General features: G+C 32.0%; 1 protein-coding gene across 1 annotated transcript in view; it reads right to left on the reverse strand.

Annotated features, from left to right (window-relative positions):
* ANKRD30A (ankyrin repeat domain 30A) overlaps positions 1-13952 on the reverse strand; it is a 147350-nt gene that overhangs the window by 16749 nt on the left and 116649 nt on the right. The window contains exons 50-53 of the mRNA XM_063709690.1: positions 7801-8014; positions 6317-6500; positions 4298-5215; positions 2741-2890 (exon numbers count right to left, since the gene is read on the reverse strand). Coding sequence (XP_063565760.1) covers positions 2759-2890; positions 4298-5215; positions 6317-6500; positions 7801-8014 — 1448 coding nt within the window. The 3' untranslated portion in view covers positions 2741-2758. The remainder of the gene's footprint in view (positions 1-2740; positions 2891-4297; positions 5216-6316; positions 6501-7800; positions 8015-13952) is intronic.

The following is a 13952-nucleotide window of genomic DNA, read 5'->3' on the forward strand; positions in this document are numbered from 1 at the left end:
AACAAAAATATCTTCAGAAATAAAAATTCAAAGTAGATAATGAAGAGAGCAGTTGACATTATATGCCAAAGGCATTGTCATTATTGTTTTCAAAATCATTAAAGAATAAGTGTGATATTTAGGTATTCAAAAAAAGTTTCAGTTTGTGCTGTGACTCTGAAAAAACATTAAAATAGACTAATTTGTTTATCAAAATGCAGATATAGGTCAAACTTGTATCTCAGTTTTAATAAATATATTGAAATTATAGTTAATAAATATTTTTAAAGTTCTAAAATATTGAAATATTACCCAGTTATTTCTTTTCCTAATTCATTTTTTTCTTTATTTCTTGATCCAAATTATCCTCCAGAGATTGCATTAAGTCAATACATATGTTTAATTTCTCTTTTCTATCTTCAGTCTTTTAAAGAAATTTAATTATTATTAAAAATCTAGAGATACTCTTCTTTCCTAAAAATATTATTTCTCTTGAGTTCATGAGTTATATATGCGTAAAGCCGTTTTATAACATGCAGTTTATACACTTTATTCCAATAATGACAGATTGAAACATAACTTTTTAAAAAACAACCCAAAATGATTTATACTTTCATTAGTATCATTTGTGGATTTAAACTTCCAAAATTTATTTGGTAAAAAAGTTTTTATGCATAAAATACTAAATGCTAACAATAAGTGAAAAAATAATTAGTTATATTTACATTTTGGTTTCCAAAGATGCCCTCAAAGCATTGTCATCAATAGTTCACAATATTCCAGGTTTGTTCATTCAGATCTAAGTAAGATAATTTTTTGAAAGCTCTCATTTGTTCCCCATAACATTTCTGATTCTCACCTAACTTCAGGATAAGGTAACTACGCTCATTCTCTGTAAGCATTCTTTTATAGTTTTTTTTTCTTTTTCTTTTTCTATTAACCATTTTTCTTTAGATAAAGTGTATGTGTTTCCTATGTTTCTCATTCTCAATAGTCTCAACTTATAATGGGTTTATCAAGATGTAATGCCACTGTAAACTGAGGAGACCCAGTACCGTGGGTTGAAAATCCCTATTCTAAAATCTGAAGCTTCAAAATTTGAAACTTCTAAAATGCAGACATAATTTTTCTCAATAGTCAGAACAAATATGAGTATTGACTAGAACAATTGTCCTCTATTAGAGTGGTTTCTGTTTTATATTTATTGATTAAGATATTTCAAATAAAACTTTATTATGTCAATGTCTGAAAAAATAAACTATCAGTATAATATATTTAATTGTAACAACTGGTAAGATAGAATATTTTCAATGTATACAATAACAGGTAGCATGTATGTCAGATATTATCCCCTGCTTAGGCAAATTTATAATAAGACATGATTATGTCTCATGAAAAAATAAAGCAATGTACAATTGAAAGTTAAATTGTTCTGCATCAACTAGAAAACACATCCTGAAGCATAAGGTCAATGAGAGTCAGAACAGTCAGAGAAAGCTTTATGAAAATGGAAAATGTGTCCACCAAGTCTGAATGAATGAGGATAGATGAACAAAAACTGAAAATGGAGGAACAGCATGAGGGAGGCAGAGAGATAAGGAAATCGGCCCAATTAACTAAATATAAAATCCAGTGGCAGAGAAATAAAAACATAGGCCCACACAATAACTTGTAAGTGAATGCTTACAGCAGCATTATTCATAATGGCCACAAGTAGAAGCAACCTAAACATGTATCAACTGATGAATGAATAGCTGCTGTAGCCATGCAATAGAATATTATTTGACAATAAATAGAAATGAAGTACTGATATGTACTACAAAATAGATGAAACTTAAAAACACTATGCTAAGTAAGAGAAGCCACTCATTAAACACCACAAATTTTATGACTCCATTTCTATGAAATGTTCAGAACAGGCAAATCTATAAAGACAAAAACTAGATGATGGTTGCCTAGGACTGGGGAAGGTGAAGAAACATGGAGGTGGGCGGTGGTGATGACTAAGAGATGTGAAGTTTCTCTTTAGGGTGATGAAAATGTTCTGAAAATGACTGTGGTGATGGTTATACAACTTTGTGAATATATTAAGAGACGCTGAGTTGTACAATTTAAATGTGTGAACTATATGATATGTGAATTTTATCCCATTAAAGTTCCTTTTTAAACATCCAATGGCAGTATCAAGATAATTTCCTTTATTTTCTATTTTGAATGTGCATACTATACATGATCTAAATGTTTATGTTTATACAATATAATTAAAAACAAAAAATAAAAGAATTGCCTAGCTATTCAAATACTGTGTATATTAACCTAAACATCTGCATTTTGGAGAACAGTATAACGTCCTTGGCATCCACTCACAAAAGTGGAGCTAAGAAATAAGATAATTTTCTGGAATATTCCATTATACATTCTTCTCTGATTAAATATGGCTTGCCTCGCCATGGTAACACAAATCACTGAAAAACACTTTATCTGAAGAATAGTCTCCCAACTTGTGGGCTAAACAATGTATAATGCTTAATCTTCTTAAGGGTAAATATTATGAGAAAAAATATGTAATTATAAGAAAAACATTACAGAATGACAGCCACAGTTTTAAAAATAAGCACATTTTAAAGATAATAAAATTGTAACAAAACTAATTATAATGACATATAAAAGAAGTCTTCCCATGGAAGTTAGTATCATAAAACAATTTATATTATTTAACCAGCTATAGATTCACTGTTGGCATGTTACATTTAATACATACTTGACTTTTGATTTGAAATCATTTCTTCACTAAATCCTGTATCTCATCTTTGAGATTAATGTGATAATGTGATGTAACCTCTAGTGAAGCCTCAGACACACACTGTTTATTGAGATCAGCCAAGTTTTTTTGAAGTTGTCTCACAATGACCTGACAAGACATGTTTGTTATTGATTTTGTAAATCATCTTATCAAATTAACAATATTTACTTTCAAAAATATCCCCAAATATATTGATTCAGCTTATTTTCTTCATTTGTACACATTGCTGCTTATTACTGAATCCACTTAAGGAGACAAGAAGATGTTGTCTTCCTGCCAAACTGGTACTCTCTTACTAGACACCAGATTCATCCCACTAGTCATTTGTCCCCTAATGAATCTGTAATGCTTCACAACCTACTGAAGTCTCAAAAAAAAAAAAAATGTGGGAAGGACTAGTGGTGGTAAATTCTACACAGTGGAATGCTTTCTCCTTCTTCTGTGTTAGAAGCACAAATCAACATCAAAGTTCCTCACATATTCAATCACATGCTGAAATTTTTCCAATAGATTTCTATCTCAGAATAAAAGTATTTTTATTTCAAAGGCTTTAGAGGCCTTAGGTAACCTGGTCTCTGCATCCCTCCTGACCTCAGCTGCTGTGTTTCTCTTCTCTACTCACTTCTTTTGAACTATACATGAACCCTGCCACCCCTCATGAATTGTAAAATGGGGACCCAAGGCAAAGCTAATAAATCACAGAGAGCTACAATGATCTTTCTCTGGGACATGATAATCTTTGAGCCTTCAAATAGAAATTATGAGCAAATTATTTGTAACAATATTCAAAATAAATTATAAATACCAGTGGGGTGATTAAATCAAATTTGATATTGCTAAAATTCACTACATTTGTCCTAAGGTATTATTTAATAAAACACAGATGCCTTTAAAAAATTGAGGTTATAACAATACATAATTTGAGATTCAAATATGTTCAGATTTAAGTCAAATTGACATAAATGAAAATAAAATTCTATCAACTAAAATACATAAAAAGCTACTGAAAAAAAGTATTATTACAAGACGCAGAAATGTATACTTCAAAATATACTTCAAATACACTTCAGTTCCTCTGGAAAATTTAGAATTAACTGTCAAAGTAAATTGCCAAATTGAATCTTAATTTCAAAATACTAATTGCTGATACAGGCATTCCCATTCATCTGCTTCATTGTGGTCATAAAATGTGGCCACAAAGAGACATTAAAACCTTTATTTCAACAGTAAAAGCCAATGTCATTAATGTTAATCTATTAAAAATCTTAAACTCTTAAAATTTCATCAGTGACACAATGTCTTTACTCAAAGTAAAACGTCTCTCAGCTTTAACTTTCATTTGGTGGAAATAAGGCATGTTTCTAAGCTGATACAGCAAGTGCATTTATCATCTATTTATACATACATATATTATATATATATATTCAACTAGATTCAGCATTTAGCCAAGGCCAAATATGACTTTAAACTTTCTTTCAGGAAGTTTGACAAGTATTTATATTTTTTGATACTTACTTCTGTTTCTGCTTTCTCTTTTTCATATTGATATATACGGTTTTTTAAATGGTTATTGTAATTAAATATCTCCTCATTTTTCTCTTTTAGGAGATGACGTTGCATTTTCCTCTCAAGAAAATGAATATCAATTGTTATCTTGCTTTTGTTGTCAGCTTTCTTATGTGCATGAACTAATTGCTGTCGAAGCCACATATTTTTGCTTTGTAGTTGAAATAATTTCTGATCTAGAGACTCCTGCTGTTCAGTGTGTTTGTTTACATTATCTTGTTCGTTTTGATACATGTGTTCAGCTTCCTTCATTTGACACTGTGTTTCACGTTGGTCTCTTTGTGCATGTTCTGAAACCAATGTATTTTCTCTTAGAGCATCTCCTGCATAATTGAGATTAATTTTTAGGCTTTTGGATTTCCTTTGAGCTTCAGAAAGTGGTTGATGGAGCACCTCATTGTTATATATCGTACTACTCACATCAACATTCATTTTTCTTTGCAAACAAGCATCTCCTGCAATGTGGAAAGCAAGTTCTTGACTTTTTCTTGATGTCACAATTTGATCATGGTCTTGTACAGCAGAAGCTAGTCTAGGATGGTGTGATTCAATTTCTGTCTCTAGTATTTCTTTGTCTTGTTTTTCCTTCAATTTAGAAGTGAGCATTGTGTTCTCAGCTATCAGAACTTTAAGCTGCCCACTATATTGAGATGCCCTTTTAGTTAATGATTCCTCTTTCAGTTTTAGGGTCATCCGAAGTTCAGCATTCTTTTCTTTTAAAATCTTAATGTCCTCCAAGTATTTATTTTCCTTTTCCTGGTATTGGTGTTTCAGTGTGGCTATTTCCAGTTTTAGCATGGCAATTTCCTTTTTCAACATGCAATTTTCATTTAAGAGATCATTTTCATTTTCATGAGTGTGAGAAACCTAAATAAAACAAAATAAACTTTTAGCTAGCACTCAATAAAATGGCATATCATGGTTCCTCTGAAACTAAAGAATAACTTGTACATTTATACAGTGAAAGGGTTTTTATAAGTAGGTATCAGTTGAAGAACCACTGAATCAAAACTTTAAACGCTATAGAGCATAAATTCCCCAAAGTTCAAACATTTATTTGAAGACAACGAATTCATGAAAGTACAAAAGAAATGACTACAGAGTTTTTAAGAACCTCGGAATTGAAAAAAAAAACTTTCCCTGAATTACAACAAGCTCAAAAGCATAAAATAAAAGATAAATCAACTTGACTACATACGAAAATTGGGTTTACACTCTGATGTCTAACATATACTAAGAATCTTAGTGCTGCATATATTTAGACAGATAAAATTTCCCAGAGCTCTTTCAGTTCCTTTTTCCTGATAATATTCTCTAGATATTCTATCTTTTTAAAAAATATAGTTAATTTTAAGAATTATATTTATGAATGTTTGATAAGTTGAGACATTGTAACAAGCACTTTTAGTTATCACAATTCTGAAAGGAAAAGATTAAAAATATAAACAAGTTGTAGGATTTTCTCCCAGTCTTCTGAGTCTACATCCAGGACTTCACCAAATCTCAGTTCATTCTACTGGGTAAATATGTAAATATAAAAGAAGTCTTCTATTTCAAAACAAAAGAAAGAAGATAAAATCTAGAGAGCCCTACATAGAAAACCATGAGCTTATTTACTATGGCAGTAACTTTTGCTTCCTCTTGATAATGTTTGAGTCAGTATTAAATGTTAACTAGGAAAAACACTAAACTACGTTGCTAGGAACAAACTACTTACCAATAAATTATCACTAACTATATGGTAGGGATTATCATTGTTTTCAAAAGCTCTTTGTACTGAAATAAAATACTACTTGGATGTCATAACTTATAATAAATAACTGTAGCTACAAATGTGATAGTTAATTTTAAGATAACATTTTTGTTTGATTTAGACCTGAATAATACATACTAAATCAAAGGGATATTAAAAGTAATATTGATGAAATAAAGTTATAAATATAAAATTTTTATCAGAGATTGATTTACCTGATTCAAATTACTTCCTACACTCTTCAATTCCATATCTTGTATTCTGAGAGCCTGTTCAAGTTGTTGTTTCACTTCTAACTCTTTCCTATGCTGCTCTTCGATTCTTCCTAATTCTTCCCTAATTTTTTCATTTAATATATCGGCATTTCTTCTCTTCTCTTCTTCTTGGTTTAAAGTCAATCTGCCATTAAACATACTTATCTTAAAATTCATTTTGTTAGACAATAGAATTCATTTTGAGATCTATTTCTTCCTATATTGGTTTATTAGTCCAATAAAATTCCTATATTCTTGAATTTTTTTCTTCCTAGTTCTCAGCTATTTATTACTCCAAACTCTTCCAAATGACATACATACTTGAAAAATAGTGAGAAAAGAACATCTTCCAGTTAGAAAGTTTCTGCTACTATTAACTGCAACGACTGTTATAGAAAAGAATATTGGAAGCTATCCAGTAAATTTATAAGTTGAAAATTATTTTTTAAAAATCTCACGCAGTCAAAATTACTCCTCAATGAGGACAGATTATTTAGAGTTAACTGATTAAAGTGACTGATTAAAGTTAACTGATTACTTTTTATGAACAAGTTTACAGATTTATTAGACATAAATATTCATACTTCTAAAATATGGCAAGTATCCCTAAAAATAATTTTAATATTAAAATCTCAGATTAGGTTAAAGAGTCTAATATCTGTTATCCCATATACCTTTTGTTTCTTTTTTGAGTAATACTTTAAACGTACCTTGTTGATTATTATATATTTTATCAACAAATTTTAAATCTCTTTTAGAACAAGACAGAATATAATATTTAATTAAAGAATAAAAATAGTATGCATTTTTAACATAGAACTCTGAATTCATTTTATGTAGGACAGCAAGAGATGTTGAATAAACTAATAAATTATTATACATTTTCTTTATATTCCATGCACATTAAGATTAAAAGTGTATAATTGAAAGAAATCGATTCCTGGGGAAAGAAGAATGGCCATTTCACACTCTCTTTGTTGAACTGTAATGAATATACATTTTCTTGAGAACAATTTAGAAGTAATGAACAAATAACTTCTTAAAAACTTCCTATAACTTAACCAAATATTTTTATATTGAATAATTTATTTCAAGTCAATAATTAGAAAAGTAGAAAAAGTTTTACAAGCAGTTATGCCTTGCAGCATTTATAATACAGAAAGTTAAAAATCAAAAAACTTAATTTGTTAAGTAAGTAATGGGATTTCCAAATAATGGCCTTCTATATAGCCATTAAAACTGTGATTTAAATAAATATGCATTTAATTATCAGCAGAAGTATTCACATTTAAGAACTTGTATTATTTAAAGAATTTGACACTCTACAAGACAGACATTTTTTTCTCCAGTAAAACCTCAGAAGGTAAGTCAGCTATTACAAAAAGTATCCTACGTAGTTTTAGTATAAATAGCTGAAATATTTATTTAAAACTAGGAAATCACACCTCACACTGCAGAGCTCTCGCTCCCATTTAACTTTTTGGTTCTCTAACTGTGATTTTATTTCTTTTGCTTCTGACAGTTTCTTTTTTAGTACACAAAACTTCTTTTTCATTTGTTCCATTTTTCCTGTAAGTTGTTCACAGTGATCTTTTTGAAGTTCCCTTGCTCTTTCACAAGAATGAACTGCATCCAAGATTTTTGATAGGCTAGTTGAATCTGTCTCAAGGAGGAGATACAAATAAAATATATTAGTACTTTTGGGATATAAACGGCTGCATATTTTAACAATCACTTATACACTGAACAAATATATATTGATTGCCTACCACGTGGAAGGCATTATACTAAGCTCTGCAGATTAAACAGAAAAAAAAAAACCTCTCCTCTTGTTTAGCTTAAAATATACTGAAAAGCAAAGCCCCAGAAAAGTGACAATTATAAATTCAGATAGATACTGTAAGAAAACAGATTGCTAAGAATAAGATATATACTAGGCCCACAGAAAATTCCCCTGAGGAATGTATGGCTACACTGTGGAATAAAGATTGAAAAGGAAGCAGTTGAGCAAAGGGGGAAGAAAAGCATTTTAGCCAGTGTGTGGCATGTGCTGAAGCTCTAGTGTAGTCTGACTCCAGCCAAAAGAGAACAATGGGTATTGATTTTTCTTCTTAGCTAAAATAACTAAAAAGAAAACACACAAAATACATTAAACAATTTTTTTAGACAGTGGACATTAGGCAAAGAAGATGATAATCCCTGAAAAACAGAAAAAAAATGGAAAGCAAACCTTATGAATGTTTCAGCTTCCTGCTTTGACAGAGATTCCAAGACGTGACACAGGAAGAAAAAACTGAGGTGGAACCTATCAGACTCTCTTGGTTACAGTGATGAAGCTTAGAGTCTGGTAAAACCAAAGCAGACAGACATTACAGAACAAAACACTGAGGAGGGGAGAGAGATACAGAAGCAACAGCAAGAAACCCCTGGAAACCCCTCCTACTATTTAGCAAAATAATAAAGATTGCATGTGAGTCAGAAAACTACCTAAGACCAAGCTGGGTCGGGGGGGTCTTACAAAATTAGAGAAAATCACACCTGGTTCTCACATAGTGGCAAGAAGAGTGTCTATTTTTATAGATTTACCTGGAAGACTCAGACTTCACAGGAAAATGAATAGTCAGAAAGGCCTTGCCCCTCAGGTGTGGGGAGTTAGCTCATACCATAAAAAAGAAAAATGAAAAAGAAAGATCAAGCTGTTTATAAGTAACTCAACTCTATTCTACAATAAAAATCAAGAAGATAAGTAGAGCAATAGAATATACTTTTAAAAACTAAATTGCACTTGTAGAGATACAAGTTACAATGCCGGAGATGAAAGCTACACTGAGTAGATATGAGCATAGATTGATTTGCCATCAGGAAAGAAAAGATTCACAAATTTGAGACACTAGAGAACTATGAGCAAACTCCCAGCAGGTAATATATAAGTCCCCAAACAGGTAGGAGGAGAGACAGAAAAAAAATGTGAGGAAAAATTGGCTAAATACATTATAAACTTAATGAAAGCTACAATCCCACAGATCCAGGCTGGGATCTGGCTGGAAGTGAAGAAATGAAAATACACAATTGTAATTTCTTATACCATCTATGATATGATATAATATTACTTGAAGATGGGTTGTGATGAGGTAAATCCATACACTATAAATCCTAAAAAAACCACTAAGACAGCAAAGCAAAGAGTTATACCTAATAACCAAATAAACTTATACCACAAAAAGATATGACTAAATCATAAAGAAATATAAAACTAGATCAATAACTAAAAAAGTTATACCTATATATATATATATATACATATAAAACTAAATCATAAAAATTACTAAACTAGTCTGAAGGAAGCAGAAAAAGAACAAAAGCAAAGCAAAGAAGATCTGGAACTAATAGAAATCAAACAGCATGATGACAGAAAACTTTCATTATATCAATAATTACATCATAAATTAAAATGGTCTAAAAACCTCTGCTCAAAGGCAGATTGTCAGAATGGATATAAAAGTAAGATCTACCTGTGTAATGCCTATAAGAAATAAACTTTAAATATAAAGACAAAAATTGATTAAAGATGAAACAACATATACCACACTAACACTTGACAAAAGAAGGCTGAGGAAGGGTGGTTGTATTAATACCAAAGTACATTTCATAGCAAAAATATTACCAGCAATAAACAAAGTCATTTTATAGTGACAAAGGGTTCACTTAATCAAGAAAACATAACAGTCCTAAATATTTATGTGCATAATAACATAAATCCTTCAAAATACATGATACAAAAATAGAACTGCAAAAGAAATGGACAAATGCCCAAGTGTGGTCTAAAATTTCTAAACCCCTTACTCAAGTGGTAAAATAAGAGGCAGAAAATCGGCAAGAATGTGATAGACTTAACACCATTCTTCAGAAGTACTCAAAGACTATATTCTAGATCATATCTTAATAAAAGGATTAAGAAGGATTTAAGTCATACAAAACATGTTACCTGACCCAAAAGCAATCAAATTAAAAATCAATAATAAAAAAGTACCTGAAACAACTCAACTATTGGAAATTAAGTAACATACATCCAAATAACCCTGGGTTGGTTCAAAAATAATAAAAAGGAAAATTAGAAAGTATTCTGAACTAATTTCAAATGAAAACACAACACATTAGATATTGTAAAATGCATCTACAACAGCACTTAAATTAAAATTTTCAGCACTGAATGTCTACATTAGAAGACTCTCAAATAAATAACTTTGACTTTTACCTTAAGAAACCAAAAAAAAAAAAAAAAAGAAGAAGAAAAAAGTAAACTCAGTGGAAGCAGAGGAAAGGAAATGATGAATATCTGTACTGGTTTGAATGTTTTTGTCCTTGCAATTTTCGTATGCTAAAATCAAATCATAGAGGTGATGTTATTAGGAGGTAGGAGTTTTGGGATGTAATTAGGTCATGAGGGCCAAACCTTCATAAATGGATTAATGCCCTGATAGAAAAAACCCCAGAGAGCCTCTTTACCCTTTCTGCCATGTGAGGACACAGAGAAAAACAGTGCATCGATGAATCATGAAGTGGTACCTATTCAGACATCAAATCTGATGATACCTTGATCTTGAACTGTGCAGCTTCCACAATGGTGAGAATTCAATTTATGTTGCCGATAAGCTCTCAACTACAGATTTTTTAAATAATAGGCAAAGAGAACTAAAACATCAGAGATGGAACGAATAAAACGCAAAAATGATAGAAAACTTGAACAACACCAAACACTTTGAGAGGATCAATAAAAGCAAAAGTCTATCTAGCCAAACTAGCTCTTGAAAAGAAAAACTACAAATTACCAAGTTTGAAAATGAGTTAATGTGACATTCTTTCAGATTCTACAGATACTTAAAAATACATGGTAATAATATAAAATTTATGTGAATAAACATGACAACTTAGACAAAATTGACAAATTCATTGAAATGAGAAAATTACCATCTGATCTTTGACAAAACTGAAAAAAAAGCAATGGGGAAATAATTCCCTATTTAATAAATGGTGTTGGGAAAGCTAGCTGGCCATATGCAGAAAACTGAAACTCGACCCCTTCCTTACACCTTACACAAAAATTAACATGGATTAAAGATGTTATTTCTGAGGGCTCTGATCTATTCCATTGGTCTATATCTCTGTTTTGGTACCAGTACCATGCTGTTTTGGTTACTGTAGCCTTGTGGTATAGTTTGAAGTCAGGTAGCGTGATGCCTGCAGCTTTGTTCTTTTGGCTTAGGATTGACTTGACAATGCGGGCTCTTTTTTGGTTCCATATGAACTTTAAAGTAGTTTTTCCAATTCTGTGAAGAAGGTCATTGGTAGCTTGATGGGGATGGCATTGAATCGATAAATTACCTTGGGCAGTATGGCCATTTTTACGACATTGATTCTTCCTACCCATAAGCGTGGAATGTTCTTCCATTTGTTTGTATCCTCTTTTATTTCATTGGGCAGTGGTTTGTAGTTCTCCTTGAAAAGGTCCTTCACATCCCTTGTAAGTTGGATTCCTAGGTATTTTATTCTCTTTGAAGCAATTGTGAATGGGAGTTCACTCATGATTTGGCTGTCTGTTTGTCTGTTATTGGTGTATAACAATGCTTGTGATTTTTGCATATTGATTTTGTATCCTGAGACTTTGCTGAAGTTGCCTATCAGCTTAAGAAGATTTTGGGCTGAGACAATGGGGTTTTCTAGATATACAATCATGTCGTCTGCAAAAAGGGACAACTCGACTTCCTCTTTTCCTAATTGAATACCCTTTATTTCCTTCTCCTGCATGATTGCCCTGGCCAGAACTTCCAACACTATGTTGAATAGGAGTGGTGAACCATCAAAAATTGGGCGAAGGATATGAACAGACACTTCTCAAAAGAAGATATTTATGCAGCCAAAAGACACATGAAAAAATGCTCATCATCACTGGCCATCAGAGAAATGCAAATCAAAACCACAATGAGATACCATCTCACACCAGTTAGAATGGCGATCATTAAAAAGTCAGGAAACAACAGGTGCTGGAGAGGATGTAGAGAAATAGGAATGCTTTTACACTGTTGGTGGGACTGTAAATTAGTTCAACCACTGTGGAAGTCAGTGTGGTGATTCCTCAGGGATCTAGAACTAGAAATACCATTTGACCCAGCCATCCCATTACTGGGTATATACCCAAAGGATTATAAAACATGCTGCTATAAAGACACATGCACACATATGTTTATTGCGGCACCATTCACAATAGCAAAGACTTGGAACCAACACAAATGTCCAACAATGATAGACTGGATTAAGAAAATGTGGCACATATACACCATGGAATACTATGCAGCCATAAAAAATGATGAGTTCACGTCCTTTGTAGGGACATGGATGAAGCTGGAAACCATCATTCTCAGCAAACTATCACAAGGACAAAAAACCAAACACCACATGTTCTCACTTATAGGTGGGAATTGAACAATGAGAACACATGGACACAGGAAGGGGAACATCACACACCAGGGCCTGTTGTGGGGTGGGGGAGGGATAGCATTAGGAGATATACCTAATGTTAAATGATGAGCCAATGGGTGCAGCACACCAATATGGCACATGTATACATATGTAACTAACCTGCATGTTGTGCACATGTACCCTAAAACTTAAAGTATAATAATAAAAAAAATTCTAGATAAAAAAAAAGATGGATTAAACACTTAAACATAAGACCTAAAACCATAAAAAGCCTAGAAGAAAACCTAGGCAATATCATTCAAGACATAGGCATGGGAAAGACTTCATGACTAAAACACTAAAAGCAATGGCAACAAAAGCCAAAATTGACAAATGGGACTTAATTCAACTAAAGAGCTTCGGCACAGCAAAAGCAACTAACATCAAAATGAACAGGCAACCTACAGAATGGGAGAAAATTTTTGCAATCTATCCATCTGACACAGGGCTAATATCCAGAATGTACAAGAACTTAAACAAATTTACAAGGAAAAAACAAACAACCCCATCAAAAAGTGAGCAAAGGATATGAACAGATACTTCTTCAAAGATCACATTTACGCAGCCAACAAACATATGAAAAAAAGCTCATCATCACTGATCATTAGAGAAATGCAAATCAAAACCACAATAAGATATCATCTCATGCCAGTTAGAATGGCAATCATTAAAAAGTCAGGAAACAGCAGATGCTGGAGAGGATGTGGAGAAATAGAATCGTTTTTACACTGTTGGTGGGAGTGAAAATTAGTTCAACCATTGTAGAAGAGAGTGTGGCGATTCCTCAAGGATCTAGAACCAGAAATACCATTTGACCCAGCGATCCCATTACTGGTTATATACCCAAAGGATTATAAATCATTCTATTATAAAGACACATGCACACATAGGTTTATTGGGGGACTATTCTCAATAGCAAAGACTTGGAACCAACCCAAATGTCCATCAATGATAGACTGGATAAAGAAAATGTGGCACATATACACCATAAAATACTACGCAGTGATAAAAAAGGATATGAATTCATGTCCTTTGCAGGGACATGGATGAAGCTGGAAACCATCATTCTCAGCAAACTAAC

The sequence above is a fragment of the Gorilla gorilla genome, chromosome 8 (assembly GCF_029281585.2).
Source record: "Gorilla gorilla gorilla isolate KB3781 chromosome 8, NHGRI_mGorGor1-v2.1_pri, whole genome shotgun sequence".
Taxonomy (NCBI): Eukaryota; Metazoa; Chordata; class Mammalia; order Primates; family Hominidae; genus Gorilla; species Gorilla gorilla.